The sequence below is a fragment of the Opisthocomus hoazin genome, chromosome 14, assembly GCF_030867145.1.
Source record: "Opisthocomus hoazin isolate bOpiHoa1 chromosome 14, bOpiHoa1.hap1, whole genome shotgun sequence".
NCBI lineage: Eukaryota > Metazoa > Chordata > Aves > Opisthocomiformes > Opisthocomidae > Opisthocomus > Opisthocomus hoazin.
In genome coordinates, this window is record NC_134427.1 from 17042548 (window position 1) to 17063176 (window position 20629).

Sequence of the window (20629 nt, forward strand, 5' to 3'; positions counted from 1 at the left end):
GCGCCCCGCCTCCAGCAGGGGGGCGGCTCCCCGGTCCCTCAGGGCGGGCGCGCGCGCGGGCGGGCACGGCTGCGGCCTGCGGCCTCGGGCTGGGTGGGTGCCGGTGCCCCGGGGCTGGGCCCCGCAGCGAGGCCCAGTCCTGCTTCTCGCCTGCGGCGCGGGCTTGCGGCTGAGGTAAAGGTGGTGCCAAGGGGGTGTCGTTGGGACCCGGGCTGGGGGCTCCACGCGGAGCCCGCGCCTGAGGGCAGGCTTCGGCCTGCTGGCTGAGGCTGGGAGTGGGCTTGGTTACATTTATTCATAAACAATCGTTCGGCGCCAACTTTTCACATGATCTTAATATATGTGGACTTGCATTGGGCTAAGCCCTGGGGCTATTTTTGTTTTTTGGGGATTTTTTTAACATTTGGAAGCAAAACTAGCAACCGTGGCCCTCTCACGGCTCTTGATGATAGTGTCTGTTACTGAAGGAAACATGAACTCTGAGGGCGTTGTTAGGATTCAGTCGCACCTGAGAAACAGCTGTGGAAAAAGTAACGGAACGAGCGATGAGGTTTTGCTGCAGAAGAGATTCTCCGAGGGCTTCAGCGCAGAGCTTGCAGCCACGTGCCCGAGGAAGGCTGTGGGCAGTTCGGAGTTTGATAGAAAAAGAAGCCCTAACTTGGCAAAAACTCTGGTTCATGGAGGTGTGAATGTGATTTTACTGAGGTTTTTGCGGAGTGTGTTTTCTGTCTGAGTAACTGGCAGACAGCTCCTGAGGCCTGAAACCTAGGTGTGTAGAATTTTCCAGTTTAAAAAAAGAACAAAGAAAGCTTCAGTCTGTTTCTGACTGGCTTTAGAACAGGTCATGTAGTTCCCAAGCAGTAACAAGTTACATTCCAAGTCAGATGTAACAGAAATAAACAGGTTTGCTATGTAAATGAAACTTAGATGATTATGCTGTCAAGTTTTCCTCTGTTCCAGTAACTGTCATGTTCACTTAAGGCAAATTAGGCAAGAGGTGTAGAGATGTAAGAGATCTTAAATTTCTACAGATTCTTGGCTTGTGAAAACGATTGGATTTATAAAAGCGAGACATGAGGAAGTGTCCTGTTTCCTGGAGAGGCAGGAGGGTTATCTTGTCCCTGCAGTCATTTGGGTGGAGAAGAGTCAGTGACAGTGTCCCATCGGCCAGGGTACGCAGCTCCTGAGCAGTCACGGCCTGGGATACGTAGGAGAGCGGGTGAAGGCAAGGTAAAGTGCTGGGGACCCAGGAGGAAGCCAGGTGTGATGGCTTTTGCCCTTTTCCCACTGAAGCATAGTGGGGGAGAGATTCTAAATCCTTTCTATTTAGCATATGATCCTGAGGGGTGGTTTTTGTGGGGGCTGGAAGGGTTGTAACGCTGGATGAGCCTCTTGCTCTGTCAGTCATATGCAGGTACCATGCTTTAAAAATTCCGTTACTTAAAAGTGACACTGCAACGAGAGCAAATGTCTCCAGCTGTTTGCTGGTGAGCCTGAACAATAATAATGAGAGCTTTATTACGAAATTCCAGGCTACGTGTTCAAAGCCTTCTTCAAAAATCCTTTGTACATGCAAATTTAGATTAGGCAAGCAGTTAGCTGGCCTTGAAGTCTTTGCAGCTACACCAACAGAAAGCATTTGGAAGAGGAGACGGAGATGTTGAGACCAGACGCATGGTTAGCACAGCCCTGAAGGGAGCCAGCGGTCCAGGTGCTTTAAGGTAGCAGAAGACTGGAGATAAAAGCTTCCTGTTGACGAAAGCCTTTTTTGAAAATTAGGAATAAATCTTGCTGTTGTGGGTAGGCTGGCATGAAACCAGTGGCTCCAATGACTTCAGTGAAATGTGCTATATTTATCGTGGGTCATTGAGGGTAAAAGTTTCTGACATTCAGGGTGGGAGTATGATGAATTTTTCACTACAGGTTTTAAGAATGTGAGCATACCTGCAAGGAGCATTTACTTGGCAAAGTATTATTTCCTAGAAGTTATTCTGAGTAGCACAAAAAAATGTATGGAATGGTTTGTTGGTGTGATAAACTCCTGTTCTCACTTTCTAATCTGGGCATGAGCAATGTCGCTGTGTTTAATTCAGATTGAATCCTTGACTATAGCTTAGTATTTTTAGTGATGCTACAAAGCAGGTGGAGGTGGCTTTCATGAGTTAAATGCTTGAATATTTATATAATGCCATGGTTCATTCCTACCCTTTTTAAGTTCTCGATGTGTTCCTGACTCTGTATTTCACTGTTTGAATAAATTATAGTATGTCTAAAGGCTTGATTTTACTTTGTATGATGAGGATGATGAGGGGACTGGAGCATCTCTCCTACGAGGAGAGGCTGAGGGAGCTGGGCTTGTTCAGCCTGAAGAAGAGAAGGCTGAGAGGGGACCTCATAAATGCCTCTATCTGCAGGGTGGGTGTCAGGAGGACGGGGCCAGACTCTTCTCAGTGGTGCCCAGCGACAGGACAAGGGGCAACGGGCACAAACTGAAGCAGAGGAAGTTCCAGCTGAACATGAGGAAGAACTTCTTCCCTCTGAGGGTGATGGAGCCCTGGCCCAGGCTGCCCAGGGAGGTTGTGGAGTCTCCTTCTCTGGAGATATTCCAGACCCGCCTGGACACGGTGCTGTGCAGCCTGCTCTGGGTGACCCTGCTTCGGCAGGGGGGTTGGACTGGGTGACCCCCCAGAGGTCCCTGCCAACCCCCACCATTCTGGGATTCTGAGAGCCGCGGAGAAGTTGGCCCGGGCCGCGGCGGACCTCCGCCATGGCCTGGCCCCGCCTCCCGCCGCCGCCCCGGCCCGTGCGCATGCGCCGCGGCACCGCCCCGCCCCCTGGGAACTGTAGTCTCCGCCCGCCGCGGTGGCGCCGCGCGCGTTCCGTTGTCATGGAGCGGCGCGACAGGCCGTAAAGCGCGCGGCGCTTCCGGCTGGTGTGGAGGGGAGGGCCGGCAGCCTCGTGTGAGGGAGCGCGGAGGCCGTGGGTGCCCGCGCCGCCGCCCGCCGGCCCCACGCCCCCGCCCGCCTCGCCCGCCCGGCGCCCGCCGCCCCCAGGATGTTCAAGAAGTGAGTGGGGCCGCCGGGAGGGTGGGGGAGCGGGACGGTAGAGGCCCAGTCGGGCCCTGCTCGGTGGCTGGGGCAGCGCGGGGGCCTGCGCTGTCCGGGCACGTGCTCGTTAAAGGGAAAATACTCCAAAATAACCAGAGTCGTTAAGCGGTGTGAGCTTTGGGGCAGCGCAAAGCGCGGTTCGTGCGTCTGTGGGGGAGCTGGAGGCTCCTGTGCATACATCTGAGTGGGGCCGTAGGGGTTGGTGGTGCCAGAGAAGCCTGCGAGTTGGGTGAGGTAACGCTGCCTGCCGGGGTGCGTCTGTGAGGCCAAAAAGGTGTTTTATGGGCGTACGTAAAGTTGGGGAACGAAGGCAGCGTGCTAGTGGGAGCCTCCCTGCCATCCCCCAGCCCAGTGTTCCCTGGGGGCAAGTTTAAGCCTCATGAAATCCTAGATTTGAAAGCTGGATGGAAGCGGTGCTGCTATTACAGAGAAGTTGTAAACGCTTCTGAAGAACGCTGCTGAGGTGCGGCATCTTTGGGGCAGTAGATTGTGCATTTCTGAAATACTTTCACTCACAGATTTGATGAAAAGGAGAATGTATCAAACTGCATCCAGCTGAAGACTTCTGTTATTAAAGGTATTAAGAATCAGCTGATAGACCAGTTTCCTGTTATTGAACCATGGCTAAACCAAATAATGCCAAAGAAAGACCCAGTCAAAATAGTGAGATGGTAAGTTTCTTTTCTCTTGACCTTTGCTTCCAAGGTGATAGGATTGTTTCCTTTATATGTTCATTTTGTATAGTAGATGAACTTGGTGTTTTTACAAATAATACTCAGTGTTATGGCCAAAGCAGAAAGTTTGCATGTGCTCATCGTGCTCTTGTAGGCGTGCTAGTAGGATGTGGGAGGAAAACAAAAATGCTGCCTGCTAGTGAACATGCAGCATATTTGGAGGCTCTCTGGGGATCTGCCTGTTTTTGAAGGGAAGTGTTCAGATTTGTAGATGTGGAAGCTCAAACTTTTTTGGATAGCTTCCAGTAGCATTTTTGTACTATTTTGGGACTTCCATATGTTATCTGGATTATTTTCTTTTTTTAAAAAGATGGCAGTCTCTTTTTGTTGATTCATTCTCCTTGTCCAGTCTTTATACTGCATTTAAAAAACCCAAAGAAATGCAGTTTGTGAAGAGCTGGATGTTTGTCTGTAGTTTTATTTTTCTTTAAGGGGGAGGGAAGTGTGCAGGAGGCCAGTGTTTGAAAACAAGGTGTAAAAAAGATAGTATTTATAGTTTTAAGTTTTCTTGCTAATTGATTGCTCTAATTTTCAAATGCTGAGATAGACCAGGCTCTGTGAAGTGTTTCACTTAAACTATAAACAGGTAAAGTAACTAGTGGAATAATATATTTTTTAATCTTGCAGTCATGAACATATAGAAATCCTCACTGTGAATGGGGAGTTGCTGTTCTTCAGGCAAAGAGAAGGGATTTTTTACCCGACACTAAGGTTGCTTCACAAATGTAAGTTTCCTGAGGACAGTAGTGGTGGGGAGAGAGTGGTGAGTGCGTGATTCTGCAGGACTTTTGTAGAATGGAATTAAAAAGAACTTACTACTTACATGCATGTATATATCCCAGAATAGATCTTGAAGATGTAGTATACGTTCTCAACTATAACTTACTGCTTTGCTATTTCAGGGGCCTGTATATGGATTGCTTCCCCGCATACTTATTGTAATGCTGTATGTTAAGCAATCTGAGCTTTGATTTCTAAGAATTAAACTGTGCAAAATTCTGCAAAAATTCTTGACAGAGGTTTCACTAGGATAGAGATCTAAGTTTGCTGTTATTAGCCCCTATCTTTGTTCTTTCGTCTTCCTTTAAACCCTTTTTGCTTCCTTCCAAACCCTTGTAGGTTCTTACTAGAAGAATATTCTTTAATCATGAGTTTAATGACTTGTGCTTGTCTCCTGTAAGAATTTGTGCTGCATGCTTTTTACAATTTTATCTCTTGCACTTGCTGTTCTCACTGTTCTACTTGATTGTGTTATTCTGATTTGGGTGAGTGTAAGTGTCTGTAAAAACGTTCTTCAATCAAATCTCAATGTCTGGAATACTTCAAGGTGCATGTGCTTGAAGAATGGCTTGGAAAGCTGACAGCCTTCATGAATTTTGTCCATCTTTGCCTTACATGAAACAGTTTAATGTTAACAGGAAAAAAGGCATGCACCTTGAAGTATTCCAAACATTGAGACATCCATGTCATTTGGGGGTTGTAAGACCTCTTGATATGTTGGCACGTGCGTGATTGTTTTCACTAGAGGAACTTGTTAAAATTGGTACTTGGTGTATGAGTATGCAGGAGGCATAGGCCTAGTGTTGGATTACACTTCGGTTCTCGGGTAAAAGATGTGGTCTGGGATGACAGTGCTTGTGTCCTTTTGGGACAGTACAGCCCAGCAGGAGCTCTGGTAATTGTTTCTCAAACTTCCTACCCTCACAGCACACTGTATATCATAATTGTCCCATCTAAACTGACTTGATAATGAGTTATTGATGTTTTCATCTTACTGTATTAATTATAATGCTGTATCTTTCCCCTCCTAGACCCATTTATTCTACCACATCAGCAGGTTGATAAAGGCGCCATTAAATTTGTACTAAGTGGAGCTAATATAATGTGCCCCGGCCTGACGTCTCCTGGAGCAAAACTTTACCCTGCTGCCGTTGATACTGTTGTTGTATCCTTCTTTAACTATGAATTACTGCTTGCTGTGAGATGAGTTAAATTTCTGTTCTTGTGTTCTCAGCTGATCATAATCCAAATTACTTTAGATTTTAATGGTATTTCGTGGAATAACTAGTAATCTGAAAAGAGCTGCAGAGGTTCAGATGTTATTTGGCAAGGTTAAAATTGTTCTTAATTTGTTCTTTTTACTTACTGTGATGTTCCAAACCAAGTAACTATTCCTGCTGTGCTGTTGGGTGGGATGCTGTTCTATTAATCTACTTGATAAGTGGAGCTCCTTTGTGATTTTATGCAGAACTGCAAAAATAGATGAGGTACAGCGTAATTTGTCCCCTGCCTCCTGAATCAGTCTTGTATCTCCTTCAGTTATGGAAGAATTTGCTCCTGTTCTTAGGGAATTTGGAAGGATGTTTAGGTTTGGCTTTGCTGTAGTCAGGACTTGCTAATTAGCTCATGTAAAGGGGGTAAATTATGCTAATTCACTCCTGCTTATTGTATTACTGAGAAAGGAATCCTGAGCAAATACAGCATTAATAATACCAAGCTGTGCTGCTTTTGTTAGTTAGAATGCTATGGGAGAAGATCAGCAGTTAGCATCACATGTTGCTAAGCTTTGAAAAGGACAGGTCTGATTTCAGTACTTGTTTTTTTTTAGATTTGTCTCAGTTCTTCTGTACCTTGGAATCTAAAATGGCCCCACATACAGTTGCAGTTTTCTTACAGAAAGGGTAAGACTATGGTCTTTCAGTGTTAGGCACAAAGGAAGAAATGGAGTGTAGTGCTGGGAGATCGTTTTCTGTAATTGCTGTTTAAAGTTCATAAATACATGCTTTGTTCTACACACTGTGATTCAGTTGTTAAATGGAGCGCATTATTTTGCTCATCTTTTAAGAGCTAGAGCTCTAGAATTACTAAAAGGGTGAAAGTTCAACATGGAATTTTGAAACTTTTTGGAAAGTGGTTTCCTCATATTACTTTTACTTTTCTGAAATAGTTTTTGTTTAAAAAAAAAAAAAATCTGTTTTCCTTAGTGGTAATTTGTAGGCAATAATGGCAGAGGGAAAACAACATGCATTATGTGTGGGAGTAATGAAGATGTCAGCTGAGGACATGTAAGTGTTCTAAACAGTGAAATATAACCTGTCCCACGTCATTATTCCTGTGTTAGTTCGGAATATAAGCACCACCGTCAAGGTTACTGCATCACTGTTGCAGCATATGTCATTGAAGTACAGAATATTTTAAGACTTTGTTTTGTTGATTAATATTCAGGGAAAGAAGAGGAGGCAGGGAATATCTTCCCTACTTATTTGTTTACCAAATGGAATGAAAATAGTTCATTCATGTGAATATGGATTTTAAGGTGCACAGTATTAGTACTACCTCTGTTAGTATGTCTTGCTTTCTGATAATACTTTCTCAAAGATCTTGCTGAACAAAGAAGTACCTGTATAGAGTACTTATTACCTGTGCTGGGCAAGACATATAATCTGGATTTGAAGGGGTTGAAAATGTTGAAGGGATTTTTGTCTGCAGGGACAGCAGAGACTGAAGTCCTGCTAATATTTGGTTGACCAGCTGGGCTTTCCTCTGTGGCCTCCTCTTTTTCTTTACCTCGTACTCACATGCAGCATTCCTGCCTGATGTGCTTGCTGGCTTAGCTAAGCTTCTTGTGAAATGTGGAGGTCTGTTCAGGGGATAAACATTGACTAAAAACTATTTGAAAAGGAGAAGAGAAAATGGACGTGGATGTTAGCTGTTTTTAGCATTCGGATAGTGCCAAATTATAAGGAGCTAAACCACTTTTCATTTTGAGTTCTGTGACGCCTTGCAGCAGGATGTAAGATGCACCCAGCAGAACAAGTCACTCTTTCTTGCGGGGATAATTCTCAGCAGGACCATCTGCTGTACTGGGTCGCTCTGCAGTACTAAGTGGTACTGGTGGCACAAGGGGGAGAGGTGGGAATGTGTTGCAGAGGACAGGGATAGAGTGGGACTGCAGCGACCTGGATTTGGACATGCTGCAGCTGTTGGGGCACTATGTTCCTCAGGATTCTTCATAGCGCCTTCAAAAGACTGAAAGAGTAGGTGGAAAGAATAGCTGCTATTGTCCCAGTCCTACATCTGCAGTGATCTGCTGTGATCGCTGCAAACCAAGGTTATCTGTATTCCCAACCCTAACTTCGGACTCAGCAGCCTTGCAGCTGAATACCTTGTTCCTGGGAGAAGCAACATGAACTGGAGAGGAAAATGAAATTATACTGATCTATGCAGCCTGTTAGCACGCTTTTTTGTGTGCTTTGTTTAAAACAGAAAATTGTGAAACAATATGGTTTGAGTCGTTCGGTGTGATTATGATACAAGATGTGTTAATGGCGTTACAGAGCAGTATTTTACTTCCTGATTACTTTTCAACAAGTTGTGTAAGTAATGGAACACTTAGTGTAAATGCAGTAAATTATATTCTCCAGCGGAATGAAATTTGTTCTCAGTCCTAGAATGATGAGATTTGTCTTGTTTGTTATGAAACTAGATTTTTCCATGGAATAATACACTGGAAAAAAGATGAACACAAATCCAATGCAGATGCACAAAATAACCATTTTTAAAGATGACATGACTCAAAAGATACAGAAGGATAGTAAGTCTGTAACATGCTGCAAGTCCTTGGCACATAAATTTTGCATTTGTAATTCTTTAGTGAGTGGGTAGATGTCTCACTACTAGCAGCGAAGCAGCTCACCTGCATTCAGTTGTCACCCTTGGACCCAGAACGTGTCAAATGCTACATTCCAGCCATGTCGCCTGCACTAGGAGGGGGAGAGTCACTTATAACTGCTGTGCTACTTTGATAGAGCAGTGCTAAACTTAAGAAAAGCAGCAGAAGTGTTGTCTGAAGAACTGCCTCCCACAATGAAGTCGTTCACAATATTGTGGAAGGTTGTTGACAAAATGTGGAAGGCAAATAACATAATCTTATCAGGCAGCAAGGTGGGTACATGTAACAACAAATACTGTTTCTTGTCCACCTGCTGTTGAAGATTATGACTTTGTCGATGATAGCTTCTCCCCTTTCAGTTGACAGATGTTGCATTTTCTACTTTAAATATTGTATTTTGTACTGCTCTAATATTTAACCGAGCTAATACTCCTGTACCTTTTGCCTCCTTCTACAGTGAGAAGGTCAACAAAGGGATTGGTATCGAAAATATCCACTATTTAAATGATGGCCTTTGGCATATGAAGACATACAAGTGAAACAAAAGGAACTGTGTTACTCCAAAGGAATGCACTTAGATTAAATGTGGACTGCTTTGTAATTCCTTGTTTTTAATGTGACTGAATGTACAAATTATTTTGTTCTGTGGCTATGCTAAATAAATCAAGTGAATGCGAAAGTACTGTTAGGCTACAATAGTTTTCTAGATTTCTTTTTATTACAGTTCTTTTGTTTTGTCTTAAACCCAAGTCTTCAGTAACTGAAGATGTCTGGAAAGATCCTGCATGGACCGAGAGTAGACTATTTCAAACAAAAAGGAGGAAAAAGCCAAGAAATGTTTACATTTTTATGCTCTTCTAGAAGAGTAATATAAAGTGTATGTGAAAGATAATTAATACGGTTTATAAAACTGCTGACACATTTCAGATTTTTTTCTTCTGATTAACATCTTGTTAGTCTACCCCTTTCTTGAATGTGGAGAAACCAGTTTTTTTGACATTTATTTTTTAACTTAATTTATTAACAGCATTAACTTCAGTATTTTACTTAAGGATTTTCTCTTTTTAATATGCATTTATCTGTACAGGATTTATGAACTTACCTGGTATGTGGACTAGAAATTCCTTTATGCTAGTTCATACCCGAAGGATATATGTATGTTCAAATTTCTACCTGCCAACACTGTTTGATATCACTCTCCTTACAATGGAGTTTATAGTAATGGTGGGCACACTCCAAATGGAGTGTGTGCTAACTTGGTGCCTGATGCTCTACTCCCTGTTTGCCTTCGTATTTTAGGAGCAGAAACAAAGTCACTGTTTAACAAGGCATGATAGCAAAACATGGTTATCAGTATAGCCAGGAGCAGCTTCTTCAGGTGGAACTTCCAAAGAGGTCTCAGCTGGCGCACGCTGCCATGTGTATGTACATCTACGGAACGGGTTAAAGAGCACTCTGTCTGGAGAATCCAGCTCTGTCAGTGACCACATACCCAAAGCTATGCCAATGGAAAACAGCCTGTGCCATGGAATCATTTAATAAACTAAGGAAGCTTAAAGGTCTACCACTCATAACTCTGTGTCTCTGGAAGTATTTATTAATATTTCAGGTCTCGGTTCTAACACTTGTATTTTATAATGGCAGAATGTAGTTTTGTATGCAAGTGCCTTGTCTTGGTGCTGCTCCCACTTGGGGACCTTTACAGAAGACAGTAGTGGCAGAGGGGTTGATCCGATTCTAAAGTCAAATTAAGACATGGGGGATGGAATGTATTACCCAATATGTGCTACTTTTAAATATCTCCTGTAAAATTGTTTACAAGATTGTACTTTTGAGAATGACAGAGTAAATCTATTAATGTAGGAAGACAAAAACTAATTATTACAGCAGTGTAAAAGTTTGGTCAAACCTCAGACCTTCCCTTCAGCATGCTAATGGATATTTTCATGCATCTTAAAGGCTCTGCTATAAATGTACTCACTTCTTGTTAGTGCTACGGGGAATCAGTTTGTGCTTCAGTGGTTCTCTTTTGCATAAAACTAGCTAGTCTTGAGCCCTGTGACTTGCTTCCCCCTTCCATCTTGTCTCCTCCTATTGTGAACCTCTCAAATCTGTGATAAATGAGATTTATTCTGGTTTGAATCATTAACTCCCATTCTTTTTCCTTGACTTGCCCTGTGGCTGCTGTTGTTGCAGTGGGATCAGAACTGCCTCAAATATCAGAAACACCACTGACATCAAAATTCTACTTTGTCTAGCTTTGTCAGAGTTATTCCCAACTGTGGATCTAACCTTTTAAAAGTGATTTCTGTAAGACACAAGTTAAATCATGCTTAATTTGTATACAAATTTAGCAAAATGTTGTCAAAAATACTAACTTAGGTTTTATCTCAGTTTTGGCAGCAAAAAACACGTACATGTTTGTCTTGCTGTGTCAGCTGAGCTCTGACAGAGCAGGAGAAAGTGCAAAACAGGAGACAAGGTACCCCTTCTGAAACAGCTGAGCTCTGGTAGCTGGCTTGGGGGTTTGAGCAGCGGGCTTACCATTCTTGTCAAAAGCAAAGGACCTGATGTTTAAAACAAAGAGGATGTGGATATTCTCACCAGCTCTGAAGCAGCAGTTTCACTTCCCCACCTGCCCCCTGGCAGCTTGGGATAGGATGAGCTGTTACAAACTGTCTGTTAAAGAAAGGTGAGAGAATGTGTTATCTTCTCTGGTCTTTGGTGGGTGTTGCAGTGCAAGCAAAGCCTGTGCTGGTCCTCGATGTAGCAGACAGACGTAGTTACCTTCCTTAAGTCTTAGAACATCCAGGTTGGTGAATTCGAAATGGAGTAAACCAAAGTGCTGTTTATTCCTGTTCCTGCTTGCTGTGACTGGAAGGCAGCATGACCTGGTAACTTGTATAAAACTGAGTTCAAGAGCACTCAATTGTAAAACAACCACCCAACCCCAAAAAACCAACCATAAAACCAAAACCCACCCCACAACACCCCCCCAACAAGTAGTAGAGAGTACCACAGATTGCCTTGTTGTGCATGTAACCTGTTTTGCATAACGCTCAAAGAAGGGTTGGGAGTGCAAGCATCTCTTGGTGTTAGAAATACCTGTAAATATAACTGCAGGACATTTGGATTGACAGTTAACGAAATTCTTCCTTGTAAACACTATTAGCACTGAGCAATTACAGGCTACCTGACCATGGTAATACCTACTCAAATATAGTTATCTCCTCCTTTTGTCTGCTTAAAAGCAGCAGTCCAAAGGTCACTCGATATTACTCTGCTGCAACTTCCTAACAGCTCTCTTTTGTCTGCTTGCTTCCTGCTCATTCCTCGCTCGGTGAGCAGGCTCTACATAAAGCGATAGGTGCTGCAGAGCTCAAGCTATTGCATAGTTTAGTGCAAGGGACATAACTTGAAGTTAGTGTTTGAGACTGAATCTGTAGTCGGATTTATTGGTACATCTTAGAAAGATATAAAGACATTCTAGAAATGCCTGGAGGAATTGAAAGAATCAAAGTCTTGCAAAAATATATTTGTAACAGTAGACTAAAGTTCATTTGAGTTTTCATTAATAAATATTTACATGTACAAACTCCCCATATAAACTTAATTTTCTTTTATCATAAACTGTAACAACTTCGTCATTTCATTCCAGCACTGTCAAAAGCCAGAAGCATTTCTGTATAAAAGATTTAGAAAAGAGTTCTCCTTCCATTTTTAAAATTAAGAGCTTTACCAAACCTCAATGTGCAAAAAAAAACCACCTGTACACCAGTACCGCCAGATACAAAACCCGACTCCTGTCAGTAGAAATGCATGTCATGAGAAGAGCTGACCCCACGGTTGCAGGCTTTCTCTGAGGAGACCTCAGTCGTTGTCCGAGCCTGGAGGCGGAAGGAAGACCAGGGCGTCGTCGTACGTGTGGCCGTAGGGTCTCAGCCGGTAGACGCCGTACATCATCACGTGCATGTGGTTTGGGGCCAGTCCGCTGAACGTGATGGCCATGTCGGAGCAGCAGCCGTCCACCACCTGCTGAGGGTGAGTAGACATCGCTTCCTTAATGAGAGCACCGACCGATTTAGTGTTAAAGACGTCTTTTCCTTCCGAATCCTCCGCGTTTTCAGCAAACACGCCGGTGTACTTCAGGCAGATTGCTAGCTGTTTATCCTCAGCGAGTTTCCAAATCATACCTCCCTGCTCCGGACACTTGTCAGGGTCTTCAAGAACACGGGAGAGTCGTCTTAGCGATTCAATGCTTAAGACGATTCCTCCCTCGCCATCTACATACTCAAGGTCACCAGATTTCACAGTGTGGCCTATATAAAAAGGCTGTGCGGGGTCTTTTTTCAGTAAGAAATACTTGAGATTTTCAACAATAGCAAACGTTGTTGGATATGCAAGGAAGAACCAGTTGAATTCATCTTTATAGCGTTCATACGTTATCTTGTAAGCTTTTCTCATCATTGACCACATATCATTTGTGTTGAGGGCTACAGAATGAAAGGCTTTGATGTTCTCGGAGCTGTAGAATTCCGCCTTGTCGCAGTGCTTGCTCCACGTCTCTTTCACGGCAGCCCAGTGCCCCAGATCTTTCGGTTTCACAAGGATGATACAATAAACGCGGATACTTCTACTAAGCTCCATGCGTTCGGCTTCCGAGAGGTTTAAGACGTCTTCTTTGTTGGGCGCCTGGAGGTGGTGGTGCTCGTGGTGATGTCCCTTAGTGCCCAGCCCCACCTTGATGTGTCCCAGGAGCGTGACCACCATGCAGAAGGCTCCCCCCAGCACCAGGCCCTTCACGAAGGAGCTGCTTTCGGACATCATTCTTCCTGCAGAGGAGACGTGCCGGAAGAACCTACAGGAATAAGTTTACTGCCGCAGAGTCCGGCTAGTTTTAACACATCCCTCGATTTCAGAGCCCAGCTGCGGTTCCCGTACCTACAAACCGAGGCAGCGCTGCCGGGAGACCCGTTCCCAGTCAGGGCTCCTGGTACCGCCACTCGTAAGACGGACCCCCGCGGGAGGGGTCTCCCACCCCGGACGGCTCCACCGCCGGGACGGCCGGCCTCGCCGCCGCCCTGCAGCCTCCCCGCCCGCCCCGAGCACCGAGACCCGCGGCGCTTCCCCGCGGGAGCCCTCCCGGAGGCCGGGCCCCGGCGCTCCCGCTCCCCGCCGCGACCCCCGCTAAGGCGGCGCGGCCCGCCGCAGTCCGCCGAGACACCCGGCGCGCCGGGGGAGCCTTACAGCGGCCGGGGTCGTGAGGCGGAGCGCGGCAGGGCCCGCTCCCGACTCCCTCTTCCCCCGCGCGGCCCCGGTGACGGCGCCCGCCCGCCGCTTACCGGTCCCAGGACCCCCGCGCCCCGCCCCTTCCTCTGCCACCGCCGGAAGCGCTGTGCGCGCGAGCGGCTCTTCTAGGCACCGCCTGCTCGCTGGCGCGGAGGCGCCTCCTGCCGGCGCGGAGGCGCCACCTCACGGGCTGATCTCTGCGGCCTCGCCCCGGGAGCGGCGCCGCCATCTTGGGCGGAGGCGCCGGGCGCTCCTTCTCCCCGCGGGGCCTCGGCGAAGGGAAGGCAGAGCCGGCCTCAGAGCGCGTCCTGGCGCTGGCCTGATGCTGCTGCTGCCCCTTGGGTTTGCCGCCTGAATCCCAAACCGATCCAATAAACTCAGCGGGAAGCACAGCGCGTTGTGTGTGTGCTGCTTTCCCCTGGCACAGAGCGCGACACGCAAGACTAGTTAGTATGTGAAGAGCGAAGCCACAGCCTTTTCCTACTAACATAACTTTCCTTTAGTGATAATGATTCCTGAGCTCCCAGTGCAAAGTGACCCTGATGTGCTGCTTCCAGCACGGCGTCTCTCAAGAATTGACGTAGAATCTCGTAGAATTGACACCTGAGCTGAGGGAGCATCACTGAACAACAGTTTGGTCCCTTTTTCCATCAGCCTCTTGGAAAAAAAAAAAAAGGTTTTACATGTCTAATCTCTCTTATTAGCTGATCGCAGTGTAACCTTAGGCCAACGTAGTGGTTAAGATAAAGTCCTATATCAGTTTTTTCTGTGTTGTAAGGCATGCCCTGTTTGGCTGAACATAGTGGTATTTATTTAAGTCAATTTACAACTGAGCTGCTCTGGATTCTCTGGCATCTGGCTGGGTTCCCCAGGTGCCTCAGTTATTCAGGTAAGTTCTTTTTTTTAGGCTTGTGGCTGTACTGTAGACATCAAAGCTTAACGATGTCATCTTTGGCAATAAGATCTGTAAGAACATTGATTGCTTGACTCTTCTGGGGAACCATTGCTTGTGGTTCAGGTAAAAATATTATACAATAGTGGTTTTGGTTGGATCAGTGTGTGTCCAGAACAGCTCCGTTCAGCGGAACTAAACACTAATTACACACTACGATAAGAAAATACTGTCAGTTTGTATGTGTGGGTAGTTCTGTTACTGCGCTAAGGGAACATCACTCATCCTATCTTTTGCCTCCTGGCTGCTTTTAAGGTATAAATAGGTGGACATTCAGGTTGTTATCCAGAGACTGTAGGTCAATTTGAAGTTTGTGTTATGTATCTCCTGTTTGCAGAATCAGTTGTGGCTTTCAGGGCTTCAGCAGTTGCTTGATCATGTACTTTAGAGAGATTTGAATGAGTTGCGACTCACTGCTTCAGCTGATGCTTCAACAAATTGTTTTCCTGCTTGACTTCGGTGAGGTTGTTTCCAAGGCTCTGACAGAATGACTAATGTAGCTACAGATCCTGACTGTCACTTTAATATGTTTTCAATGTTGCTTTTATCCAGCACCAGATCAGTGAAGAGAAAGTTTAAGGAGCATGTGAAGCATGTTGTGAACCTGAAGAGACTCTTCTGGCTTCTGTGTTGCTTGAAATTGTTGCTCAGTGATAAAAGGACTAAAATGGCATAGTAATGCATAAAATCTCACAATAGCTGTTGTTAAGTATTCTGGAGACATATTAGAGCTCATTTAGATGCCCACATACTCCTGTAAACTATCCATCTCAGATTACTACACGTAACTGTTTTTAAGAACTGCAGGAGATGAGTGTTTGAAGTCATTCAGTGGTGGCTGGGAACAAGTCAAATGTTATAACCCGGGAAGGGCCAGCCCTAAGATGGACGTTAAGTGAGGGAAGCCGAGGGAGCTGCTCAGTCACGCGGTAGGAATGAACCGGAAGAACTGGCTCCTCTAAGATCACCACAAATGGCTGTGCATTAGTGCTGCATTAAAACATGCGGTCGTGTGAATATCAGCCAGATTTCAGCTTTGGCTTGCTGTCCGTTGAGATGTTCTTTAGCTGCAGCTTCACCCCTTGCTTGCTGCTGATCCTTCGTAGTATCCATACCACACTCCCAAACGGTAGCTGCTTTAGAAACCTACAGTCCTGTGCCAGGATCTAAACCGCTGACAGAGCTGAAGAGCTCCATGGCTCATTGCTTGTCTCAACAGACAGCTGATCCCCTGCTGTGTTCTGTTTGTCTTTCCTCGCTGGCTCCAGCTGCATGTGCCTTCTGATGTTCTTTCTTGCCTCCAACGAAAGACATCAAACATTGTGTTCTCACTGTGTGGTCCAAAATGTCCGTGAGAGATTGGCTATTATCAAAACATATTTGATAGGAACTTTGTTCCAATTAATGCGAAATGTTTCAGCTGACACATGAGTTGTCATCTTTTACAATGACTGCATGTTAATGATGACAAATGACTGTCCACTCTCTTGGAAACAGACTCATCTGTCTCTCTGTTATGGAAGCATGCAGCAGAGAGGCCGGGCTAGGGCAGTGCAGTAACATTCAGAATGGGTAACCGAAGCTAGAGGTGAGCTGTTGCAGATGTTTTTGGGCAGTTAAAACAGAAGTTGAGCTATAAGCCATATAGAAAGAGCCCCTAGTCGGAACATACTGTTCAAATGATGAGAAACTTAGAGATGTGGTTGAACTGGGACAGCTGACTTTGTTGTAACATCAGCCATATATTTATAATGCTGAAGCTACTGGAAAACACACAAGATCTACCTGTCCATCTGACTCCACCAGAAGATGCGGTCAAGTGTGGTTATGGTCTGAAGGTTGCAAGCTCTCAACTGGAGTAGCTGAACTCCCGTTGAAGCCAACAGAGTGCAGGAATAGGGCTTTTCAGAAGAGGCCAACTATTATTGTTCCATTACATGCCTAATACTTCCACTGTTTCATTCAGCCCGTAAAGTGCATAATTGAACAAACACCTCTGCTGCACTCTTCGGTCCTACTGTTGGAAAAGGTTTGGGACTCCCTGTTCTGAAGTCATAAAATAGTGAGGTGGAGATTCTGGTTCGCCGGTAGGTAAAGCCAGATTTCATTCACTTCACAGGGATCTGCTCAGCATTTCTTCTGGAGGAGGATGAATTCTGGAGCCAAACTTTAGCCCTCCCTTCTGACAATTTTGCCATACATCCTCTTCTTCACTTCAGTTTCACTCTCAGAGTCTGGAATCTGGAAAGGTATGGACTCTTCATAGGTCATGTGCATCTTGAGTAAGTGTGCACAGCCACATACGGCACTAAGATCTTGTCACAGGGGTAGACACTGAACGAAGGAAGAAAGTTTTAAAGCCAACAACAGATGCAGTGTTACATTTTTAATACTAATTTCAAAACCCATGTTTAAGTCTTTACCTCTGAAAAAGCATTCTCTCCAGTTGTTGGACAGAATGCTGGAATTACAGGGTGAAATTGTATAGCCCGTATTTTAAAGGAGATAATGCATAATACAATCTTTCGGGCTTGAAATCTGTTAACTTGATTAGCTATGTTAAACAATAGTTTGAAATCACTTTTGTCTCTTCTTTCATCCATGAGCACTGTCAAGGAAGGGCTTGACAGTGAAATAGCCATTATTTAAATGGTGCCCTCAAGCACAGGAAGATATATGAGTAGCAAAAGATGTGTGACTCCTAAAGAACTTACCAACTTTGGACAGCTTTGTAATTTCTTCGGTTTTTAATGTGTCTAGCTGAATGCAAAACCCATCTTATTTGCTGGGTATGCTAAATCAATCAAGTGAATGCTAATGTCCTGCTAGCTCCAGTAATTCAGCTGGAATTGAACTAGCGGAGACAATGCCCAGAGCTGAGCTGACATCATTGTGAATGGCTCCGATGCACAAATACAAGAGAAAGGGAATAGGAACTAGACATGTTAATGTCAACTCTCTTAGAAGCATAGGAAAAAAAGAATTATTATTGATCAAATAGAAACAGACAGGAAAAAAAAGGCAGAGATAGAGAAATCTTATTTTTCAACCTCCTAAAGGAAAAAAAAAAGTGGAGATGAAAATAGAATTCTATCAGAAAGAATGGGGTCTTAATAGTCCTTTAAAATAAAATGCATTAAACAGTGATGAAGTGATTTTGCTGCATCTTTAAGGAGCTTGCTTTTGTCAGCCTAAGGCTATTTGAAAAAAGGTGTCTGCAGAAAATTACGGTCTCAGATTATGGTTTTCAGGCTGAGATTGCCTGGATGAGAAGCACCCTTGTGAGCAGCAGTGACAGAGATGGCCCCGTGGCACACCAACAAGCCAGAAGGGAAGCCTTGCTCCCGGGGTGCTGCCTGAATGTGGGTTACAGACAGTTCCTGAAGCCTGGGCACAGGACTAGGCTTGTGTTTTGGTTTGCAGGAGCTCTGGTGTGGTGTCTTGAGAAAATCTGCTTTAGACATTGCCTCAGCTTGGTTACCTGCAACCTGGAGATACACAAAAGCTGCTGGCATGGTATTTATTGTAAGAGAGGTTATGGTGATCAAATAGTTATTATTACTAGATGGAAAGATCTGTGATGTTCTGTTGATGTTAGCCCAGTAAGGGAAGAGGAGGAAGAGGAGGGATGGAAATAGCAGAGCATTTGACAGGCCTGAACGTCAGTAGCTTCCGTGAGATGCTTTCTGTGCCAAATGTTGACATCCCTTCAATTCTCCAAGGAAAGTGAGGTTTTGAACTGTCAGATTCTCCAAGCAGACCTTTGCTTTCCTGTACTCATGCTGAAACAGGAGACTCCCGAGCTGTACGTGCAGAAGCAAAACAAAAATATCTGCTAGATTTGCATTTGCAACAAACTGGAATTATTAATGATGTCAGAGTAGCAATTCGGAGCCCTGTACTGCAACTGTAAATCTGTGATGTGGCAGAGAGGAGATGTACCACGAGCGTTATATGCTGGTTCTGGGGTGGGGAGAGAACTGTTTCATCTTTACCTCCTACCTGAGGACTCATGAAAGAGAGAGCTTGTTCTGTGTAGGAGGGGATGCTGTCGCTCCAGCACTGTCATCGGATGTAGAACCTTTATGCTTTCTGGTGAAGCAGGCACGGAAGCAGTGCTAACAGCATGCTCACGTGAGCAGGGAGTAGCGTAGACTGCAGGTAAAAGAGGAGAGCACAGGGTCTGAAATTTCTGCATCTGAGATCAGTCGATGTGTCAGGTTTTGGCCTCTTTCAAAAAGGCGTTGACGTTGTATTGTCTCACAGGGGCTTGGCTTGGCCAGTCCTAGCATGCTGTATGATTTCTTTTGGTTTGGTTTGTAAGTAGTGGACTGTGCTTTGACTCCTGACTTGCACCAGCTTTTGCTGCTGCAGCAGCTGGGCTGCAGCCTTTAGCAGAGGCACTGCTGGCGACAACTAAACCACAGCGCTCCTGCGCTCTGCCTTTTATTTGCCTTTATCACAGAATCACAGAACGGTAAGGGCTGGAAGGGACCTCTGGAGATCATCTGGTCCAGCCCCCCTCCCAAAGCAGGGTCACCTAGAGCAGGCTGCACAGGGCCTTGCCCAGGCGGGTTTTGCGTATCTCCGGAGAAGAGTGGATCCCTTTAACATATACAAAAATGCGATGGTGCCGCTGCTCCTTAGCACTATGGTAGTATCTACAGTGTGCCAGAGCTTAATGGGATGGGAGGGGGCACCAGGAAACAAGTGCCTGGGGGATCTGGCACCCTACAATGCTCAGCGTTGCTCCTGGCTCCCGGCGGCATGGGCATCGAGGACAGACGTGGTGCAAAGCGGGTGTTGACTGTGTTCACACCGGCTGCACCTCCCAGCAGTCCTTTGAGGGCAGGGAGCCACCCGCTGTCACGGCTGCTGGGGCAGCAGGTACAGATGAGGTGTCACCCGTCCCAGTTCCCAAGGGAGAGAGGTCACAGGTGGTAAATACAGGGGGTCTGTTGAGGGGCAAGGGAGGGGATGCTGTGTGCTGCAGTCTTCTCTGTTCTCCATTTTTATAGAGCTTTCATGTACTTTATACTTTCAATGTGGGATGTTTTTTTAGTATCTGCAATATCTAACATGCTCATAGTTTCAAATGTTGATATGGTGATATGTGAATAATGGTGCCCTAGTTCTCACTCATATCTAAACATCTGCCTTAAGGTAAGAATAAAGCAGTAGTTGATTGCTGCACCTTCTTTCATCTGGGCTTCATTTTTCTATCTCATTATTCTGAGGATTTTTTCTTGAGAAAAGAATTGTACATGTTTGGGTCAGTTCTATCAGTACAAGAGGCTGTGAAGCTGCTGTGAAGGAATAGAAAAATCTCTTTAGGAGTTTGAATTGTCAGTGATGTACAGTATCTAGTCACACTCTAAAAGATTGAATTAAAAGTGATAATTATGTGCTGTTTTTGCTGCTTAAGTGGTTTAATGCCATTATGACTGTGCTACTTAATGGAAAAGCTTAGAATCAGACTAGCATGGGAATACTAAAAATTTTAATGGATTTCTACTCAAGTCATTCTTCCTATTAGGAAACAAACCCACCAAAATATATAACTAGGTCTTTGGATTCAATTATTAATCCTCTCTCCTCATTTGAAGAGCAAAATTATCACTTAACAGCAGTTCTCTGAAATAGAATTTTAATGATACTAGTCATCTCGTAGTTGAACATGAATTTTCCTAATCAGAACTAAGTTAGAAAATTCTCAGTGCTGAATCAGTTTCAATTATTATTCCTAAGCAGTTAAAAAATATACTGTCTTGAACATCTGTCAAAGAAGCTGTCAGAAATGTCAGTGGGTTCTGATGTGTTGCCTGGCTTCTTTGCATGAGGAAAAGGCTTTGGAACATGGTAACTGGAATGGGAT

At 44.9% G+C, this 20629-nt stretch overlaps 2 protein-coding genes across 5 annotated transcripts; one reads left to right on the forward strand and one right to left on the reverse strand.

The window, feature by feature from the left end:
* The first annotated feature begins 2973 nt into the window (after positions 1–2973).
* Positions 2974–9192, forward strand: MCTS1 (MCTS1 re-initiation and release factor). Of its 2 annotated transcripts, none has more exons than XM_075435421.1 (6): positions 2974–3065; positions 3626–3778; positions 4469–4566; positions 5653–5819; positions 6450–6522; positions 8971–9057. In XM_075435421.1, the coding sequence occupies exons 1-6, from the start codon at positions 3055–3057 to the stop codon at positions 9015–9017; spliced, it is 549 nt and encodes a 182-aa protein (XP_075291536.1). In that variant the 5' UTR covers positions 2974–3054; the 3' UTR covers positions 9018–9057. The 2 variants fall into 2 exon arrangements, with proteins under 2 accessions (XP_075291536.1, XP_075291537.1); XM_075435422.1 differs by lacking the exon at positions 6450–6522 and adding an exon at positions 6839–6906 and having other exon boundaries at positions 2976–3065; positions 5653–5786; positions 8971–9192.
* A 2748-nt stretch (positions 9193–11940) lies between these two features.
* C1GALT1C1 (C1GALT1 specific chaperone 1) lies at positions 11941–13883 on the reverse strand. 3 transcript variants are annotated; one of them, XM_075435419.1, is made up of 2 exons: positions 13856–13883; positions 11941–13371 (listed from the first exon to the last, which is right to left on the reverse strand). In XM_075435419.1, the coding sequence occupies exon 2, from the start codon at positions 13338–13340 to the stop codon at positions 12384–12386; it is 957 nt and encodes a 318-aa protein (XP_075291534.1). In that variant the 5' UTR covers positions 13341–13371; positions 13856–13883; the 3' UTR covers positions 11941–12383. The 3 variants fall into 3 exon arrangements, with proteins under 3 accessions (XP_075291534.1, XP_075291532.1, XP_075291535.1); XM_075435417.1 differs by lacking the exon at positions 13856–13883 and adding an exon at positions 13761–13841; XM_075435420.1 differs by lacking the exon at positions 13856–13883 and adding an exon at positions 13455–13537.
* Between the last annotated feature and the right edge of the window lie 6746 nt (positions 13884–20629).

Bases quoted from the DNA above. Each gene is read 5' to 3' on its own strand.
- MCTS1 (XM_075435421.1), top strand. The intron at 4,567-5,652 runs GTAAGTTTCCTG...TTCCCCTCCTAG, and splicing joins ACTAAGGTTGCTTCACAAAT to ACCCATTTATTCTACCACAT. The intron at 5,820-6,449 runs GTGAGATGAGTT...GTTTTTTTTTAG, and splicing joins ACTATGAATTACTGCTTGCT to ATTTGTCTCAGTTCTTCTGT.
- C1GALT1C1 (XM_075435419.1), bottom strand. From the start codon at position 13,340: ATGATGTCCGAAAGCAGCTCCTTCGTGAAGGGCCTGGTGCTGGGGGGA.